The 21,774-nt window shown below is 34.7% G+C and overlaps 1 protein-coding gene across 5 annotated transcripts in view; it reads right to left on the reverse strand.

Moving 5' to 3' along the window:
- Positions 1-21,774, reverse strand: part of TOGARAM1 (TOG array regulator of axonemal microtubules 1) — a 77,691-nt gene that overhangs the window by 30,047 nt on the left and 25,870 nt on the right. For 2 of the 5 annotated variants that reach the window (XM_034992769.1, XM_034992773.1), the window contains exons 4-12: positions 19,558-19,863; positions 17,684-17,946; positions 15,203-15,435; positions 12,415-12,515; positions 8,230-8,382; positions 4,177-4,275; positions 2,762-2,937; positions 2,095-2,248; positions 1,763-1,894 (exon numbers count right to left, since the gene is read on the reverse strand). In XM_034992769.1, the coding sequence (XP_034848660.1) occupies positions 1,763-1,894; positions 2,095-2,248; positions 2,762-2,937; positions 4,177-4,275; positions 8,230-8,382; positions 12,415-12,515; positions 15,203-15,435; positions 17,684-17,946; positions 19,558-19,863 (1,617 nt within the window). The remainder of the gene's footprint in view (positions 1-1,762; positions 1,895-2,094; positions 2,249-2,761; positions 2,938-4,176; positions 4,276-8,229; positions 8,383-12,414; positions 12,516-15,202; positions 15,436-17,683; positions 17,947-19,557; positions 19,864-21,774) is intronic. The other 3 variants (XM_034992770.1, XM_034992771.1, XM_034992772.1) reach the window with 3 other exon arrangements.

Raw genomic sequence — 21,774 nt, forward strand, 5'->3', positions numbered from 1 at the left:
TCTCTGTGTTAGAAGAAACTATATCCCCAAATTGCAAAGAAATCAGAACTTACATATATATAGCAAGATAAAATTGAAGAGAGTGAAAAACAGGCTATAATGGGGTATAAATCTATAAAACATATATGTGAAAAAGAAAATAAAAGTTAAGAAACGACTTAAAAACATAGGCTGGGAAATACAGATCTATTTGAAACGGGATCAGGGTTAAAAAAAAAAAAGAAGAAAAGAAACTAACAAAGAAATTTAAGATTTTAGCCTTAAGTATCAGCGAGTCGTGGTGGAACACCTTGAGCTCCCAAATTATTTTCCCCTGGCACTGGTGTTTTAGAGTCCTATGGGAAATAAGCTTAAACTTATTCCCCTGTTTTTCCAGTCTGTCTTCTGGGAGAGGGGCCTGTTGCCCTGCTGCTCGGCTTCTCAGGCCTCTTTGCCTGGGTGGAGTTGCCTCACCCCTTGTCAGGGAGATGGGCTTAATGTGAGCTGGCTGGCTAAGCCACTTTTGTTCCTTGGCATCTTTTCGCTTCTCTTTAGAGTGACAGAGCAAACATGGCTTTGCAGGAATCTCTGGCCTAGAGCAGTAATGTCACAGTCCTCCCCACTCAACAGATCTCCAGGTCAATCTGTCTCCCTCTCTGCACACACCAAACTCCACAGACTTGTGCATCTTCTGGGGGAGGGGCCTGTTGCATTGATTCTCAAAGGTCTTCTCCATGCGGAATTGCTCCATCCTTGCTTGGGGCCAGGCTACGTAATCTGCTCTGGTTTGCTCTATGTGGCTTTTGTTCCCTGAAGGCTTTCTGCACAGCTTTTGAGGATGAGAATGAAAATGGTGGCCTCCCAATCTCCAGCCCTGGAGCCAAAAGCTCGGGGCCCCACTCCTCTGTGAGCCCTCAGAGAAAAGCAGTCAATCACTCGTCTCCCAGCTCTCCAGCCGCACTCCGTCCTCACCCAACCTGTGACCAAGTGTTTCTATGTAAGGCACACGGCCGCATTTGGAGTCTCCAAACCCAGCAGACTCTTGGGGCACGCTCTCACGCCACTCCTCCCGGGGAAAAAAGAGGGCTCTCCCTGGTTCTGCTGCTTGTTGGGCCCCTGCTCAAAGAGCAGTGGCCCAACTGTGCCTCAAATCACAGTTTATGGAAACCCCGAGCTGAAAGCCCACTCCTGGGCTCACTGATTACAGTTGGCTTACCTGCTCCGATACATGGGAGCTCTGCCACACTCAGGTAGCCCTGGTCTTCCTGTGACCCCGAGGATCCTGAGACCACACTGTCCCAGCGAGGGTTCCACCTCCCACTTAGGGGCCTGAGTCCTATTTAATATTTTTAAAAACAGCACAGGAAACTGGAAGCCACTCTTGGCCAGGTATAGAACCTAGTAAGTACTGAATGGCAGGCTGAATAAGTGATAAATACAATGATTTTTTAAAATCATGATCTAATATAAACCAACTTCACAGTCTCATTTAACCCCAGCTATAAAATGGGATACCACTCCTTAGTGAAATAGGAATATTTGCAGGGAGCATGGAGGAGACCTTTGAGATAATTTGGATATTTATAGGGGCAGAAAACTGAGGCCTATTTGCAGGTCAGAAAGTTAATTAAAAGGCAGTCCTGATAATTATGAAGCCAGGTCTGTCTACTGACTCCTACTAGCTTAGTGCTCTTTTCATCACAAATGCACTGAACCATATGTGGTCTCTTGAGCTTAACCAGCATTTGTGACATTATTCTTTACATTTAAACAAGTTACTTACCTGAATCTGAAAACACTAAAGATGACCTTTTTAAACAGGTCCCTCCTTTCAATTGAGGGCTGAAGGCAATATTTTCTAAAGGGGAACTCTCATTTTTTGATATTCCCACCTCATCTCCAAAAATATTTAAGTCTAGAAGGGAGAAAAACAATCAATCAACTTCCTTCTTTATGAGAAATAATTAATATTTATTATAAAAAAGCTACTGGGTCTTGCAAATTTCAATGTTATGGTTCAACATATTCCATTATTAGCCCTCAGTTAAACCACAGGTACACTAGCTTTAGAATAGTATCAGTTAAATAACACACCAAAAGTTAAATTCCACCTACTTTCAGATGTCATCTTCTCAGTTCCTGTATGTTTCATTCGCTCCCAGGAATTCTGTTCCTTCTTTTCACAATCTTTAATGTCAAAAAGTTCTTTTTCCTCTTTTCTCTTTTGTCTCATCTTGTCATAAGTAGATTTTGAAATAGAACCTTTAATCTGAATGAAAAAGTGGAAAATATCTGAAAGTATTCAGGGAGTTCGATATTTAAAATAACTATCTTCATTTCAGACAAATGTATATAGACATTAAGTGTCTACATATAAAAAAATAAACTACATTTTTTAGTTCTTATTTCAGGAATTCTAAAATTGACTAGAATTACATGGTGCTAATATCATAACTAAATTTGTGCCTAAGGATACCAGTCTCTTACTCCTTGAGTGTCCTAGAAAATTGCTGAATATGTAAACACACACACACACACACATATATATATATAAAGTACATGTATAGTATAAAGTATACTAGATACTTTATATCAGAATGAGAATATATTTGCTGGAAAGAAGAATAACCCATTATTTAAATGATTAAGGAGCAGAAATTTCAATTATCCTGAGATTTTAAAAATTTTAATCAAAACACCTTCACCACCCAAATCTGATGAACACAACACAATGGTGTAATATAGGCTTGAGTTTATACTAATAATCAGCAAATAATCTTACATCCTTTTCATTCTCAACATCAATATATGATGGAATATTTTGCTGGACCGCTCTTCCATAAATTCCTGATGGTGGTTCAATGCTTTGTTTAATTGAAAATGTATCTCCATTTTCCACAGAAGATATCACTGATTGGCTGCAGGCTGCTGGTGCTGAATTTGGACTTCCAAATACACCTGAAATTAACCCACCATCAAATTGCAGTTAAGTATTTACGTGATGTCACTCTAATAACAAAGTTAAAGACAAGCTCTTGACTTTAAGAAATAAACAATATAGTTCATAAGAAAAACATGTTAAATAATAATAAATATAAAAATAAATACCCTAACAGGACAATCATATAGGAGGTATCACCAGACGTTTCACAATATTAAATGAGAACTGCATATTGTAATAATGAGTTTAAATGAAGGAAAGGTTGGTATGAGCTGGGTGTTTAAGATGATTTCAAGAAGTAAGGATTTGAGCTGAGATTGGAAGACACAATGAATTTGGACAGATAAGTGAAGAAGGAGGGGAGGGCATCCTATAAGATGGTAATGCTTAGAAGCAGAGCTGAACAAGTATAAAGTGTGTATGTGAAATGAATAACTCAGTTTGGTTGGGCACAAGGCAAACAGGAATAACAGAAACTAAGTTTGCAAGGGTAGGCTGGAGCCAATCTGAGAAGGGCCTCAGATTAACTTAATTGGACTCTACCAAGCAAACAATTAGGAAAGCTTTCCAAGCATTTCATCCTATTTCACTATATTTACCAAAAAGAAGATGTGCACCTTCAATGTCTATCATCACATTCTACTTTTTCGATTAAAAAAGAAACTAATTGAGATGGGTTAATTAACTTGATGGGAGAAGCCTTTCACAATGTATATGGATATCAAATAATCACTTTAATACCTTACAATTTTATTTGTCAATTACACCTCAATAAAGTTGAAAAGAAAAAAGAGTTTTAAAGAATATTTGCAAATACATTGTTCAAAGGTCCTCTAGTCCCCCCAAATATATATAACAGGTGTTAATTCTGATTTGTCTAGACTCTGTATGGAAAATAATGAAATTATATTAAATACTAAGCTGATAAATTATAAATAAGGACTATTATTTGAACTATGATAAAACTGTCTTAGCTATCCTAAAAGTGTCTTAGAAGTATCTAAGCTGCAGCTGTTACATAATACATCTCTCTGAAAATTACTGACATGAATTTACTTAGTTTTGTTAGAAGACAGAAATGTAAAATTAAGTACTCACTTCTAATTCTTTCAATTTAATAATTTTTTAAAAAGAAAGTTCTAATAAAAAAAGTTCTAATCAACACTTGAATCACACTCTTCTCTGTTCTTTAATGATATCCTTTGCTTACATGTGGAGAACACATACAATTAACAAGCTAAATAACTTGGAAATACCTTTTCCAACAACAACCACTGAGTCTTCTGGTAAGGTATTTGTGGATGTGAAGTCAAAACTGGGAATTTGCTGTAAATTTGATGATGACCCTATAAATGCTAAAGAAACAAACAAACAAAAAACACCTCACATTTTAATATTGTTTTTATAGTATTTTAGGATATTGTAACATGGTCCTTTAAAACAGAAATTTTACTTCATACATTGATTTTATAATTTATTTATTCACACTTATTTATTAATTCAATAAATTTTGAAATTAGAATACCTCATCTGGACTAGGAAGTAGAGAGAAAAGAAACCTTCCTTCACCTAAGGAGTTTATACATGTCAGAGTTAAGATTGGGAAAGATATACAAGAAAATAAGCACAGCATGATAATTGAGCAACAAAAGGGTAACCATGAAGGAAAGCCTCTGACTCCTGAAAACAGACCAAGTCAATCTCACAGCAATCTGAAACTTTCTAGGTTAACTTTCACCTCAGTTTGTGATTATTTAATTATTCTCTTACTCCTAGACTATAAACTCTATGGAGATAGGACCCATGTCTGGTTTTGATTATCATTCTTTTCCAGAGCCTCTTAGTAGGGCAGATAGTAGGTATTCAATAAATATATGTTAGACGAATGTTACAAGGCAAAAAAAAATGGAAAGCAAAATATAATTAATTTGGGGTCAACGAATAGAAACCTCAAGTAAACTCAAAAGATGTTAAGTGACAAAGGAAAGCAAATCTCAGTAAATGGAACAATTTGTTCAACATCCGTCCATAAACATAAAGTGTATACATAGTCTGTCAAGAGATAACTGAATAATTAGACAAATCTGAGGAAATACATAAAGAACATGTTATCTTTAAGTAGTTTAACTTCATTTATCAGAGAAGCTGATCATTAAAGAACAGAGAAGAGTGTGATTCAAGTGTTGATTAGAACTTTTTTTATTAGAACTTTCTTTTTAAAAAATTATTAAATTGAAAGAATTAGAAGTGAGTACTTAAGCCTGCTTCTCCCTCTCCCACTCCCCCTGCTTGTGTTCCCTCTCTCACTGTGTCTCTCTCTGTCAAATAAATAAATAAAATCTTCAAAAAAAAAAAAAAAAAAACCTTCCACAATTTATTTTCTTGTAAACAAAATACTGAAAGAAATATTGCTCATTGAGTCTCAATTGTAAAATATAAAGAAAAAATAAGCTTAAAAGACTCTTAACACATAAGCTACTCTTATATAACCTTTTTGTTACTTCTGTCTCATTCATCCAAATAGCGAAAGAAAATACTAACTCATAAAAGCTAGTTTGCTAAAACTCTAAGCATCCATCACTAATCACTTTCTCAAGTCATTAATTGTGGCTCTACATTAGTATGCTATAAAATGGGTAGGTTCAAAGGAACAATCAACAGAGGAGTGGAATGGGAAGAAGTGGTTCTGAAAGCTAATCCTAAAACCGTCTGAAGTTTCTTGCAAAATGAATCCATTCACATATGCCACCTATTGCCAATATTTCTTTTGGAAGTTGTTTTATTCTCTTCAGCACTGTACTCAAAATTCATTTTAATCTGATTATTTGAGGATGCAATGTTTGATTGACTGTATCCAAGGCTACACTGTTAGTCTGGGTTGGCTCATCACCACTCCATTCATTTAACATGTGGCATCGGACGCCATTACATGCAAAGCCTAACAGGAATATAAAGATGACAATATCTTTACTTTTAAATAATTTATACTACTCCAGGCCAGTTAAGTGGGGAAAACTTTCTAAAGAAATGGATTTTAAGCCAGTATTCAAAAAGCAGACATGATGTGAACACATTAGGATCAGAAACAGACATCTAGGACAACTAACTGTACATGCCAACTAAGAAAACTTCTAGTACTAAGAATGCCAGAGCATGGGGGAATGAAAAGAGAAGTAAGAGATAATGCAATAAGTTCAGCTGAGGAAGATTATTAAGGGTCTTAAAAATTTTGCTGCAGAGCACAAAATTTATTCTGTGGGAAATAGGGAACCACTCAAGGTTTTGAGTATGGAAGAGATGGTAACTATACTTCAAAAAGATAATTCTGGAAGGGTAAGCAGCCTGGAGTAAAAATGGATAAAATAAGAAGCAAGATGTCTTATTCAGAAGACTATTGCAATTATCCAGGGAAGAGGTAATGAAGGCCTAGATTAAACAGAACTGGTAAGATGGTCACTGCCTGAACTTGGAGGGTAAAGAGAAGTAGACAAGATGACTCTAAAGTTTTAAGTCCCCATAACTGGAAAAATGGTAATGCTACTAATAAAAATGAAAACAAAGTGAGAAGAACAGGTCTGGAAAGGAGGGTAAGTTTGGTTTTTGAACATGTTTATTCTCGTTGACCAGACAGATACAGTAGGTGTTTGGTTTAGAGTTGGAAGTGTGTGTGAGAAGTAATTTTCTGGAGTAGAAATAACTGCTACTCAAAAGATATAAATATTTCTATGATTCTGCTGTCCAAAAAGGGTGCCACTAGTAGTGAATGAATATATTCAGCAATTATTTCAAAGCAATTTAAAAAAAAGAAAATTAAAAAATTATATGTTAGGGTATGAGTTACTTTTAGGAAGAAAAGTATTTTTGTATTGATTATCTTTACATGAGAAATAAAATATGTAAGTATATAGGAAAAAAACCCTGTCATTCTCTTTTGTAAAAACAATGAGAGAGAAGAAACCTTCCACGGGGCACCTGGGTGACTCAGTCATTAAGCGTCTGCCTTCGGCTCAGGTCATGATCCCAGGGTCCTGGGATCAAACCCCGCGCATCGGGCTCCCTGCTCGGTGGGAAGCCTGCTTCTCCCTCTCCCACTCCCCCTGCTTGTGTTCCCTCTCTCACTGTGTCTCTCTCTGTCAAATAAATAAATAAAATCTTCAAAAAAAAAAAAAAAAAAACCTTCCACAAAGAACAGATATTGAATTACATCATGGATGAAATTTTTTAAAAATTCACAAAAAAAAGAAAAAACGTTCCAAGCAACTTCCCTTTATTTCCACAAAAAAATACACATGTCCTAAAATGCCTGACTGCCTACACACACACGACTTCAGATGATCAGAAATAACAAAAGTTGACCTATTACAATCATGGTTGCTACAAATAAAAAATGACAGCTCCTTACAGTTACTAGTAGAGTAAATATTTAAATACAGTTACTTCTAATTATTATATTTAAATATTCATATACATTAAAATAACTTCCTCTTTACCCTAAAGGAAATTTTTAAAAATGTAGCTATAATAGGTTCTCTGAAAAAATGAACAGAGCAGTCACAGAGGAGCTACTTGCTACACTAAATTTAAAGGAAAAAAAAAAGGATGTAAATTATTAATAATGGTTAGTGATAACAAAGAAGCCTTCCCAGGTTCTACCACAGGAAACCTATATTCCTGTTTCCACAGTTTATTCCATGGTTACAACCTAAGTAGGCATCTGGGATTTATTTATTCACATGATTTCTCTACCCCATTTTAGTGGTAAAATGTCTTGTAACACGTGTGTGTGTGTGTGTGTGTGTGTAATCTTGGCAGAGGGAGACATCACCAGAGATTCCTTAGTTTTTTGTTTTTTTTTTTTTAAAGACTTTATTTATTTATTTGAGAGAGAGAATGAGACAGAGAGAGAGAGCATGAGAGGGGGGAGGATCAGAGGGAGAAGCAGACTCCCTGCTCAGCAGGGAGTCCAATGCGGGACTCGATCCCGGGACTCCAGGATCATGACCTGAGCCAAAGGCAGTTGCTTAACCAACTGAGCCACCCAGGAGCCCCAAGATTCCTTAGTTTTAACCTCTTGGGTAGTTGCTTCCCTGCTTTGGCTTCTCAGGTAAGCCCATTAACCAATACATGAACCTGCATGTTCTCTTATTTGGCAGAATTACTGAAGCAATTAAGACATCAGCAGAGGGGTAAGAAAAATCTCAAAACTGAGAAATCTCAGGTTATTGGAATGCTTAGGGAGAATTCTGAGACACTTAATTTAAGATTTAGAGACATTCAATCTTAAAAATTAACTTGTGAAATTTACTAACCTTTTGTATGTTTATAATGTCTTGGGTGTTCCTTATTTTGTATTTTGAAAACACTAGGTGAAATGTCATGGAACCTATCATCTTCAAAATCACCACATCCAAACCCACAGTTCATACGTTGACCAATTATGCTTACATTGGATGTTGTAATCCCTGTAAAATAAAATACATAAAAATATTTATTTGAATGATTCAGGTAATATTATAGATAGGTACATATCTCCCCTTCTAAATCTATCTTGCTTTCTAGACTTTTAAAAAGGTCAGTGACATAATATTAGAAATTATAACATTATAGTAATTCAAAGTTGTATCATATTTTAAATTTTGTTATACTTTTTACTAGCAGTTAAGAACATTTATTATAAACTATATCTGAAACATTTTATAAAACAGGCTTTAAAATTACAATGAAATACAAAATTCAATGTTTGGAAGAGATAACCAAGTATATATATATATATATATACATATTTAAAATATGACAGGCATTTAATGTTTAAATGACATATAAACCTTTATAGCAGAAAGAAAGATTTTTAAATCTAGAATTTTTAAACTGTATCCTGAGAGATATTTTCCATTTCTCTCTTCTCTCCCACTCTTGTGTAATGGATCTATACTGGTCTGGCTGGTGAAGCAGTACACCCCACAGTGACTAAGCTCAGAATCTGGAATCATGCTTCCTGGCTATAAATCATAGCATTGCCACTTAAGCCCCTGACAGAACCTGGGCAAGACAATCTTATTTGTAAAATGGAGGATAACAGAATTACCCCTTCCAGAATGGTTGTGAGGATTAAGAAAATACATGTAAAGGGCCTAGCATAGTGCCTAACATACTGTAAATACCCAAATGTTATATTCCTAACTAAAAATAAAAGAAATCAGGGAACCTGGGTGGCTTAGTCAGTTAAGCATCCAACTCTTAATTTCGTCTCAGGTCATGATCTCAGGGTTGTGAGATCGAGCCTCGGGTCAGGTTCCGCATTCAGTGGAGTGTTTGAGATTCTTTCTTTCCCTCCCCACCTGCCCCCCACCAATAAATAAATAAATCTTTTTTTTTTTTTAAGATTTTATTTATTTATTTGAGAGAGAGAATGAGAGAGAGAGAGCAGGAGAGGGGGGTCAGAGGGAGAAGCAGACTCCCTGCAGAGCAGGGAGCCGGATGCGGGACTCAATCCTGGGACTCCAGGATCATGATCTGAGCCAAAGGCAGTCGCTTAACCAACTGAGCCACCCAGGCGCCCTAAATAAATAAATCTTTAAAAAAAATCAAAACCCTAATGTGGACCTCCTTTTAACAAATATCAAAAATTTTAATCTACATTTGAATGTTTCAACTGACCACCCTATACCAATACTTTGAAGCTATTAAAACCACAAAATATCTACTAAATGGAAAATCCTACACAATATATATTTAAGTCACCATCCACTTTCATATATATAGCTCCTTACAAATACCATTAAATAGTAGTAACAAAATACAATTTGTTCTTAATATGACTGTGGGTTTTTTAATAAAAACAGGATTGTGAGGAGAAGGGGTGGCTGGTGGCAACTTGTCAACAGAGGACTGTAGAATAAAAGGCACTAAGTCGTTCATAGAGAGTCAAAAAATATCTGGTGTTAATAGAGAACTTCTGGGAGTAACATGGATATCTGTCTACACTCTTCTTAGTTTTGATAGATAATTCATAAAGGTATCCTCATAAAGATACTGGTTTTGGGTGTAAATGCTTTCTGTTAATAACAGGTATTACTAATCTGATGTTACAGGAAAAAAGTTTGCTATAACATAATTCAGGAAATTTACCTATGTAAATTATCTATAGCACATTTACCTATGTGCTATAATAGGTAGTGGTGGATTACATGTGGAAATATTTATTGGACATTAGAACACAAAGACAAGTTGGATTTATAGTTTCTACATAATTATTTTTGGTTTTGTTTTCAGATAATCTTTACTCGGAGCATTACTCATTTTTACACTTTATCAGTTAAATGATAAACTTGTAGGAATCATTTGCTTACTAAAAACAAAACCTTATCCCACAAAAAACAAAAAATGTAAACCCAAGTTTGTAAGATCCTAAACCATTAGCAACCTTACAGTTTGAGGGCATATTAAATTTAACCAAGAATATCTCACAATGAATTCAACAGTAGTTTCCAAAACTTGATCTTAGAAATGTGTATTTGTTAAAAATACAGATTTTTAACTCTGACGATCAATTCATTATTTGTGAGGTGAGGTCCCAGAATCTGTGTTACAAGCATCCCTGGTGATCCCTAGGACTAGGCAAATTTAAGAAATACTAAATATTAGACAAGTTTGGCAAACACTGAATACTGTATAATGAAGTATGTACTGTTTTAAGAACTTTTTCACTTTACTAAAACTTAAGTGACTTATGAGGTCAGGGGGAAACTCAAATCTAGGTTTTCTAAATCTACTCTTTTCTAACTCCAAACATATTCTTCCAGAAGAGGGCTCCACTTTTGTAAATAAGACACAGGCTACCAATAACTTCTATAAATAAAGTTATGAATAATTTACTATAATAATCAGCCTTAAAAAGAGATTAAAGAATAAGTTTATGTGTTATGTTTCTTTGTGTCTTTTCCTTTAAAGGAACAAAAGCCAAGTGTCCCCTGTGCATTAGGTGCTTATACTTAACTGTTCATTACCCCTTCTCAAGGTTTACATTACCAGATGAGGGAACTGAGTTTCAAAGCAGTTAAATCACTTGCCCAGCTCATGAATATGGTCAAACCGGGATTCCAGCTGGGGTCTTTCAGACTCCAAAGCACATATACATTGTCTTCCTGTGCCTAATAGATTAACTAACTCTTTGTGGAACACTAGCTTTTGGAAGCCAATGTACCAGGCATGCATGGTTGAATTAGGCATTTGTGATAACGAAGGCACTAGGTAGATAATCAGGATCTGAGAATCTGAGAGTCCAGAGAAGTAAAATAATGGTAATACCACTATAAAGGTATCAGTGCAAAATATAATGATACCATGAAGGTAATAATCAATTTTGTTTGTGAATGGGGAAGGTTTTCAGAAAAAGCAACTGCACTGTTTTTACAGCTGAATGGGGTGTGGTGTAGATTCCAGATTTCACCCAGAAAAAATGGTACATGCAACTGCAAAAAGAGAAGAAGTGGTATTGAAAGTGGTCTGATTTAACTGGAACACAAAATTACAAAGAAGGAAGTGAAATATGAGGCGGGAGAGGTAGACAGGGACAGATCATAGAAGAATGCCCTAAATAAATTTAGGCTGGTCAATACAGTCAGACTTGCATTGTGGGGAACAAGAATGAGACTGAAGCTGGAGAGAAATCTTAAGAGGCTAAATGGATAAGAAATGAGTAAAAGTGATAGTGGAGACTAAAAAGAGGAGATGAAATTAAGACATATTTAGGAATCAGAAATTTAAAAGTCTTAGTAGACAAATACATACATACATAGTTTTTAGAGAGGAAATTATAATGTAAGGTAGAGTACCCTTAAAGTTGTTAGGACTTTTATACTGAGATCATGTGAAAATAAATGCCAATTTGTTATAATTCACTCATAATCTAATATACTGTTACCAATCATAAAGAAGAATCACATGCAGTTTCCATCCTTAAATAGATCAGAATCCAAATATTTCTCCAAAAGATTACTAATAACTAAATCTATTTTCTGAAAAGTGATGCTATACGTTAGAGACTTCCAGGTTAGTTCACAAAATTCTTAACAAGATACAAATGAACTTAAATACTAGCTAAGTGTTGTTTTTAAACCAAATTGTCTTTTGTGATACTTCAGTGGCTTCCAAACTGTGCTGCATATTAGAATCAACCTGAGGGCTTTCAAACCTCTGGTGGCCAGGTCACATTTCATATCAATTAAACCAAAATGTCCGGATGGAAGAGCCAGGCATAGGTACACCTATGGGCTTAAAGGGGGATCAATTATTTAGGTAAATAATTTTTCTTCCAAGAATAAAACAATATTTATTCTTGCCAAAAAAAGGCCTTTTAAGGAGCTAAAAAGATGATTAGTCTTAATTGGTAACTACAAAAATTCTATATCTGAAATGCATTTTTTTACCATTTTTGGTATCATTTAAAAATCATACTTTCTATAAATCATATTTATAAAACAGTTATAAAATACCTGCACTGAGGCTTTGGTCAGCTATCTCAGAGATTTTATTCTTTGCAGAAGAAAGTCTCGTTGGACAAGATTTTGATCCAAATGTCGGAAATATGTCTGACCTACAATGAAACAAAGTAATTCCAATAAACATTTAAGATCTAAAGCTGTTCAACATTCTTAGATAGTAAGGCAGGAGCAAGTATGAAAACTATAGCTAAGAATATTTTTTTATTGGTATTCCTAGTTCACTTTTAGAACTTCCAACCATTTAACATATAGGTAATTCTTAAATTTTTCATGAGAGGATTACAAAAGGCAGGGAAGATTCTCTAACTCGTACTATATAACCTTTTGTTGGGTCAAAAAAACCCAAAAAAACAAAACTGATCCAAAGAAAGTTGGTTCATTCCAAAACTAAAGCAAATGACTCCTAATAATCTAATATACTATCTGTCCTCACAGATAATAACACAAAAAAAGAGACTTAACTACATTACAAATTAGAGATAAGCAACAGGTGGATTTATTAGCAAATGTCATTTTCTTCCTGGATTATATTTTGTTATACTTTTCTGACATTATAAAGACCTACAGGCTTTGTTTCACAAAGAAAGTGACTGAAGATCGTTGAATCTGAATGTAAAGGAACTGTTTTAAATCATTTAAGTGTTGTAATATCAGTAAGCCAGTGATGAATATTATAAAGAGATTTTACAAAGGAGCATAGTTCTTAGTAGTTGGGTAAGCATATTTGTTAATTGGCCTAGTGAGAAGTCAATGTTAAACATTATTTTTTTTAAGGTTTTATTTGTTTATTTGACAGAGAGAGACACAGTGAGAGAGGGAACACAAGCAGAGGGGGTGAGAGAGGGAGAAGCAGGCTCCCTGCTGAGCAAGGAGCCCAATGTGAGGCTAGATCCCAGGACCCTGGGATCACGACCCAAGCGGAAGACAGACGCCCAATGACTGAGCCACCCAGGCACCCCAATGTTAAACATTTTTAAAGAGTAATTTCTCTAGAATAGATGATAGGCTTTTTAGTCAATTTACATTTATACCATGTACCTGACTTGAATGGAAGAAAATACTTTAGTCTCTACAAGAGTGGTTCTCAAGAGTTTTTCCTCCCCAACCCACTTAAAGATGAAAGCCCCACATGACGTAATAGTGGCTCTCTTTGCCATGATTCTTAAGGCAAGATGCAAGCTGGTTAAGAATAACTGTTTTAAAGCTATTAAACTTAATGTGGAAATATGAAATTCATTAAAGGCAATTTAGTCCAGAAATGAGGGTATATTGAACTCCTTCTCACAGAGTTCAAAATCTGAAGAGAATAATTCCATGAGACAATATAGAGAATAGTGAATTCTAAATGTTATAGTATAAAATGAACTTTTCTTCCCAACTAGGTTCTCAATTATTTACAAGACCTTGCAACTGCAGGAGTATTTAACGTAAAATTTCACATTCATAGAAGATAAGGGAAGGACTTTAGGTCTAAAAGATAAATATGTATTTTAAATGTCTGGTAACTAAATATAAACAGTTACTTCACCAGCCCATGTAGCCATTCCAAATTCATTTTGTAAATATATTGCATTATTCTCCCTGGGTAATTACAACAAAGGAATTTCCAGTAAGAAAAAATTTCCAACTGCATATTAAGCTGCTATTTAAGTTAAAAATGTAGAGAATGGAATCATGGGATAAGACAAACGTCTCATAGCAGGACACAAAAATTTGGTTTAATTCTATGAACTGCTGAAATGAAACACCCTGCTGAAATGAAACACCATCTGTCCTTTTATTATGCATTCTCTACCTACACTGTTAAAGATTCCAGTTCACTTAAGTGAAAATAATTTAAATTTAATTTTAAATATTTACAGCTAGTAGCTGTGGATAACCATGGTTCAGGATAAAAGCAAAGGAAAATAAAGTTAAAAAGACTGACAACAACAAATATAAACACGGATGTGAAACAACTGGAACTCTCATGCTTTGCTAGTGGAGTAGAAAATTGTACAAATATCTTGGAAAACTGTTCAGCAGTTATTTAAAAAGCTAAATGTATATCTATCCTATGACCCAGCAATTCTACTCAGGTTTTTGTCTAAAATAAAGAGGGAAGAGATTCCCCAAAATCCTAGAATAGAGTCACAGAAATTCTCAGAAATCAAGGTAGGATCACTGTTTAAGACTTAGAGGTCACTGAGGTAACCTGGAAAAGTTTGTTGAATTGCTATACTAGAAAAAAATGCTCTAGGGTGGCCATGACTCTAATTCCAGAACTGCTATAAGGGAGACTCCTGAGAAGGCTGCAAAAGCTATGGCATGGAGGCCTAAACTTCTACATGAAAATGGAACAACAAAATATAAGAAATGGCGAGGTTAACAGCTGAGTGGAGTTTATCTACAAATTAGAGGAAATTGGTGCTGAGTTTTCAATTAAAGCAGTAATATCAGCTATAGGTCCACTGCAAAAGACTCAATGATCTAGAAGAGAGCTAAAGAACAAAGAATATTAGGATAAATATTAGGCAAAACAACAAGTAGGGCTTGGGGAGTAAGGGTTTATATTACTGTAGGTGCTCTAAGTTATAGCTGATGTGTTCTCTCTCTCTCCACCCATCCCAAACCAAAGCCAAGCTAGATAATACCTGTAAACTTTTCCACGGTCTTTTAAATGTACTTCAACATTTTAAGAACTAGAAAATAGTTTAAAAGTTTTTTTCAAATACGATATTAGGGATGAGACTACAAATTAAAGATTAGCATTCATTTAACATGTCAAGAAATAAAATACATTATTCTCTTCCCCTGGGGAGTTGTAGACAGAGAAGAAGTCAATGATTCTTGGCTATAAACTCCACTTTCACTATAAGAGCTGATGTTTGGAGAGGAAGATCGAGATGGTGAGTCCATAGTCAAGTCGAGCTTAATTGCAGAATCAGGGCTTTCAAGATCAGAAGTACTGCCACTCAGTTTTGCTCTTTTCTTAGCTGCACTATTACGAAGGGACCTAAGAGAGCTCTGCATCTAAGGAAAAAAAAAAAACAAAAAACAATTAACTTTGCAAGACATTTATCTGAGTAAAAGTTATCCTAAGATTTTAAATTCCATTTACCATACCTAGCAAGCCACTCTCCATTCTGGTACTAACAAGATGGATATTAACATATTTGTACATAGTAAAAATACATATTTTAAAAACAACCAATATAAACAACTTTGTAAGCCCCTTAAGAGGGAGGATCTCAAGCTATTATTCACCATGGTATTTCCAGCACTAAGACCAATGACTAATATAATAAAATTTAATTAGTAAATAAATCATTGAATCAGATGGTAGACATCTGAGTTGAAGTCAGAGAGGTCTAGCCAATCTTTGGTCATTGGTGTGTGGATGTGGCCATTTAGAAATTCTGTGAAAAGTAATCGGTTTTCTAAAATTTGAAGTTTACATCAAGTTTGCCAGTGTTAGGGGTCAAAGAATAACAGATGACTGTATGTGACTTCTGAAGCCAAGTGTTTCCAGAAATGTAGAGTAGAAGATGCTATTACAAACAAATATATTAAAGTTGGGAATAGAACCCTGAATGAATTAAGGAACCCAGAAACATACATAAATTGTGTTTCACTTACATTTTGATTATAACAATTATAATGGTTGATTCAACAGTATGGCCACTTCCCTAATAAATCCTTAGAAGGCTGAATATTTAAAAATAGTACTATCCTCCTATATTTATCAATAATTTTATAAAATTGAAATTTTTACAAAATTCTATAAATTTTATAAACTTTATAAAATTAAAAATTTTATAAAATTGAAATTACCCTTTCAATTATTCATTAAAAGAAAAAGGGCTATTTTTAAGGTATCATACAAATAATGCAAAAATATGTAGCATCAGATGAAATTTATGAGTTACGTAGGAAAATGCCTCTTCTAGAACTTTCTTCCCTTTAAATGAATTCTCTTCCTAGTGCCAGTGAAATACAACTGGGGTGGGGGGGAGGAAAGATTTTACAAGCAGTCAGAAGTTGGAATGACTGGGCGCCTGGGTGGCTCAGTTGGTTAAGCGACTGCCTTCGGCTCAGGTCATGATCCCGGAGTCCTGGGATCGAGTCCCACATCGGGCTCCTGGCTCAGCGGGGAGCCTGCTTCTCCCTCTGACCCTATCCCCTCTCATGCTGTTTCTCTCTCTCTCTCTCTCTCTCTCAAATAAATAAAAATAAAAATAAAATCTTTAAAAAAAAGAAGTTGGAATGACTAATTAGTTCATTAAGAACCAATTTTGGTACACATGCTTAATGCTAAAAAAAAAAATGCCCTTAAAATGAATATGCATTAATATTAACTTTATTTTATTGAGTAAAATCAGTATATGATGCTTACATCTTAAAAACAGGCAAAAATAAGACCACAAAATATAATTGAGTGTTTCAGTTTACACATTTTATGTAAAACACTTTTTAAACCTGACATCAGGCAGACTAATATGATGAAAAGAAAGCATCTATGGAAATAGTGCTCCGAATCCAAAGTAATATAGCAACCACATTCCTTCTCTGACATAATTAGCATGTACAGAGTTGTCATATTGGCAATGGATTTTTATAGTATAAATGGAGTGACTGAGAATTCAAAGAGTATATAATATGACCTCAGTTTCATAAAGATAAATAAACTTGTACATATGCACAATAGACACCCAAGAATGTTCAATGCACCACTGTTTTCAATAGCAAAAGACAAGGAATAAGCCAAAATCAATTATGATAATATCATAAATATCAAAATATTAATATATTAAAAGTACAAAAATACATAAAACACAAATTAATGGTGATAGTGGTTGCTTCTGGTGAAGGAGGGAAAGGAACTGGATTGGGTAGGGAACTATGTTATGTTTCATTTATTTAAAAATAGGAAACAAATATGCAAATTGTTCACTTGGGAGGGATTAGTGTATGGGTATATTGCTATATTACTCATACTTTTAACTTAAAAAGAAATAATATATGCATAGAAGAAATACTGAAAGAAAACACATTAGAGTGTTAATGGCAAATTATTCTGGGTAGTGGGATTTGGTGTGATGAATTTTCTTCCAATACTTCACTATAGTTTCTACATTTTCTATAAGGATCATGAAATATTTTTATAAAAAAGAAAACATGTTATGGAATTAAAAAATACTTGATTTTTCCTTAAATAACAGCTATCGTATTATAGAAAATTACAAGCATTTAAAAATTAAAAATGATATTTGGCTCTAACCTCTTCTTGATCCAAATCTTTATCTCTGATATCTAATTCTGAAAGATCAATTGTAAGACTATCTTTTTCACTCTTCCAAATATCATCAGGCTCTTTCTTTTTGGGTCCCACTGTGCTTAAGTCAGCTTTATCAGGCAAAAGGCTGATTCCCCTTGGTATGGGAGGGACGGGTTTGGTCCCATTTAGGCCTCGTCGGGAAGACGGTGATCTCACCAAGGCAGGTGTAAGTTGAAGCGGAGAAAGTTTTTCTTGAGAATTTTCTCCTGCATGAAAAAAACATATTTTACTTATATTTTTTTAATTTCAGAGAACTGGGAGTTATAATCACAAGTGTTTGGAATACAACATTTTTAAATTAAAAAACACATTGTCTTTTATTAGAAGATTACTATTTAAAATCAAATCGGAGGGCGCCTGGGTGGCTCAGTTGGTTAAGCGACTGCCTTCGGCTCAGGTCATGATCCCAGGGTCCTGGGATCGAGTCCCACATCGGGCTCCCGGCTCAGCAGGAAGCCTGCTTCTCCCTCTCCCACTCCCCCTGCTTGTGTTCCTGCTCTCGCTGTCTCTGTCTCTGTCAAATAAATAAATAAAATCTTTAAATAAATAAATAAATAAATAAAATAAAATAAAATAAAATAAAATAAAATAAAATAAAATCAGATCGGAGTATCAGTGTCCCCTAACAAATACAACAAAAATGAGTTACCAGAAATTCTTTCATATTAAATAAAAATACTATATACCAAGTTAAATTTCTATCTTTATACACATTATCATAACTAATATTTGTATGATAAAGTCCACAAGTAAGCCAGAAGGACTACTTGCCTGGCTTCATTTAATTATGCAAGCAACATGTGAGTGACTACTATATGCAAAGCAGTAATGTTGGGCACACGAGAGAACAAACTGAATAAACTCTTCAGCTTTCAATACAATATTTGATCTTGTAGGAAAGACAAACATAGAAAGAAATTAATGGAGGAAATGAAGGTGTAGTGCTAAGAAAAAGTGATAAAACTGACTAACCATGCAACAAATTGACCTTATGATCATGTTATAAACCAGAACATCACTGAGGTAGGGTAGTTTAAAGGTGTACACCTTAGCTCAGAGGCTGGGGATAAGAAAGTATGTGGGATATAGTGGCTGCCCTTAATAGACTTTTTATTTTGAGATTGGATCTGTCTTGAATAAATTTATATGCTAATTTCATTATTTTGGAAAGGGCTATTGTTTTTTTTAAAGATTTTATTTATTTGTCAGAGAGAGAGAGAGACAGAGAGAGCACAAGCAGGAAGAGCGACAGAGGAAGAAGACAGTTCCCCACTGAACAAGGAGCCCAATGTGGGACTCAATCCCAGGACCCTGGAACCATGACCTGAGCTGAAGGCAGTTGCTTAACGGACTGAGCCACCCAGGCGTCCTGGAAGGGCTATTGTTAAGAAAAGAATATTTTAGTTAACAAATAATAGAAAACCCTTTTAAATAAATTTAACATATACTAAGCAATTAAAAAATGTAGAATAAATGGATACTAAGCATTAATTATAGTAATTATGATATTTTATATTTCTAAAGCTAAAATTCGTTACTAGGCTCTCGGGCTGTTCATGTTCATTATAAAGCATTATTAGCTGCCTAGTTCTGAAAAATGATTTTAAAGTGCAAAATTAAGAAAATAAATGACAATTTCATTTGAATTTTATTTTATATAACATGTTTGATTTATTTAACATACTATCATTTTCCTAGATGCTTACTAATTCAGAGAAATAAAATGCAGTTTACCAGCTCTTAAAGATCAAACAGCCCTAACTCCAAAGTAATATTTCAAAAACACAAATAAATTTGAACAAAGTATTAATTTTTACCATCATTTCTACCTGGAGGGTCAGACGATTTTTGTCTGACAACCTTTTTCTGTGGACTCGGCTTTGGTACCCCTTCGAAGCTTTTAAGAGGCCAGGAATTGGAGAAGTTAATCGAAATATCCTGAGACTTCCTTGGAGATATGGTAAGAGATGCGTGCTTTGGACTAGTTCGAGGTGATGAGAGAGGATAGGATGGAAGGATGAAGCCTCCTGGACTTGGATTTAGACCAGAGTATGATGAAGTACGTTCTGTTTGGCTACCAAATGTCTGCTGTGTCTTAGGAGCAAAATTCAGGCTAGCATACACTGTAATAAAACAAAAGAAAGTATGTTACTTATGCATATACATCTAAGAGTTTAAAATTGGTTTGCTTTGGGCGCCTGGGTGGCTCAGTTGGTTAAGCGACTGCCTTCAGCTCAGGTCATGATCCCAGGGTCCGGGATCGAGTCCTGCATCAGGCTCCCTGCTCTGCGGGGAGCCTGCTTCTCCCTCTCCCACTCCCCCTGCTTGTGTTCCCTCTCTCGCTGTGTCTCTCTCTGTCAAATAAATAAATAAAATCTTTAAAAAATAAAAAAATAAAAAAAAAATAAAATTGGTTTGCTTTTCACTTTCAGATTATTATCCCATCTGGTGTTTATTTCTTTTTGTACAGTGTGAAGTAAAGCTCTAATTTAACTTTTTTCAATATAGATAGTGCAACTGTCCCAGTGCTATGTTTTAAACTGTCCTTTCTTTTCCATTCATCTATAAAGCTCAAATATATACACATATGTATGTATGTATACACACACACTGAGGTGCGTCTTATTGGTTCAATTAATCTATTTTGTCTATCCCTGCACTAGTACTACAATGTTTTATTTATCATAATGCTATCCAATAGGATGCGTGTCCTTCCATTTTTTAGCTTCTTCAGAATTATCTTGGCCATTCTTGTATTTCAAGTCCTATACAAGATCGTCGTTGGGTTTTTGATTGGAATGACATTGAATTTACAGATCAACCTAGGAATAACTGCCATTTTCCTGATATTCAGCCTCCCTGTTTAAAAATGTGGGATCTCCTTTAAAGTCTTCTTTTATGTCTCTCAGAAATATATTTTAGCTTTCATAATAAAAGGTATGCAAATCTTTTGTTAGGTTTCCATATACTTATATATTTTGTTGATACTGTAATTTCTTTCTTAAAAATTATATTTTCTGAAAGTTGCTGGTGTCTAGGAACTTTATATTCTGGCTTTGTATCTGGTAACCTTGCTAAATTGCTTAGTATTTTAACAGTTTTCTGTATATGCTTTTAGATTTTTTGTAAGTGATCTAGTAATTTTAATAATGATGATGATGGCAATTATGATAATGATAATGATGGGAGATACTGCTTAGTGAGCACTTTACTTTGTGTCAAGTAGTGTTCTAAACACTTCATGGGTATTAAGTAATTTAATACTCACAGCAACCCCATGGGGGTAGGTACTATTCTTACCTTATAGATTAAAAGAAAAAAATGTAAGAGGGTTAAGTAAATTGCCAAAAATCACACACTAGGAAATCATAAAGCTGAGATACAGACCCAGGCACTGTGGCTTCCAAGTGCTCTTAATTATCACATTTTATCTGAGAGTACTGACAATTTTTGTTTCTTCCTCTACAAACTTTATACTTTTAATTTTGAGCTAGGCTCTCCCTAAATAGGGAGTAAAATGACTCCCCCAAATTTTAGCACGGATTTTTCTTTGTACCCAGACTTAATATCAAAATGCCACTCAACATCTTCTTTAAAAAGACAGATGACCCAAATGTAACAATGTCAAAACAAAACGCTTGATTTCCCAGTCAAATCTAGTCTTCTCCTAATCTTCCTCTTGGTAAATGGCAGCTCTATTCCTCAAGTTGCTCAGGCCAACAACACTGGACTCATCTTTGATTGTTCTCACAAACTTCACATCTAATCCATTAGTAAATCTTCTGTCTCTACATTAGCAACACAGGGTGATCACTGAGTCTGAAAACTTAGGTGAATGCAGAATAAATGGCTTATTCATAGTATATGAGCATAATGGGCACAGCATGTGGGAAAATACTACAGAGTATGCACACTATCATTGACCCAGGTGATTCTGATATTATTAGAAGCATGCCAGAACAGACTGGTAGAAAGTAAATCACTCAAAATTTTTCTTTAATAAAACTGGCCACAGCTTGTTTAAAAAAAAAAAA

This window comes from Mirounga leonina, unplaced genomic scaffold (genome assembly GCF_011800145.1).
Source record: "Mirounga leonina isolate KUSES-001 unplaced genomic scaffold, KU_Mleo_1.0 Mir_82, whole genome shotgun sequence".
Lineage (NCBI taxonomy): Eukaryota > Metazoa > Chordata > Mammalia > Carnivora > Phocidae > Mirounga > Mirounga leonina.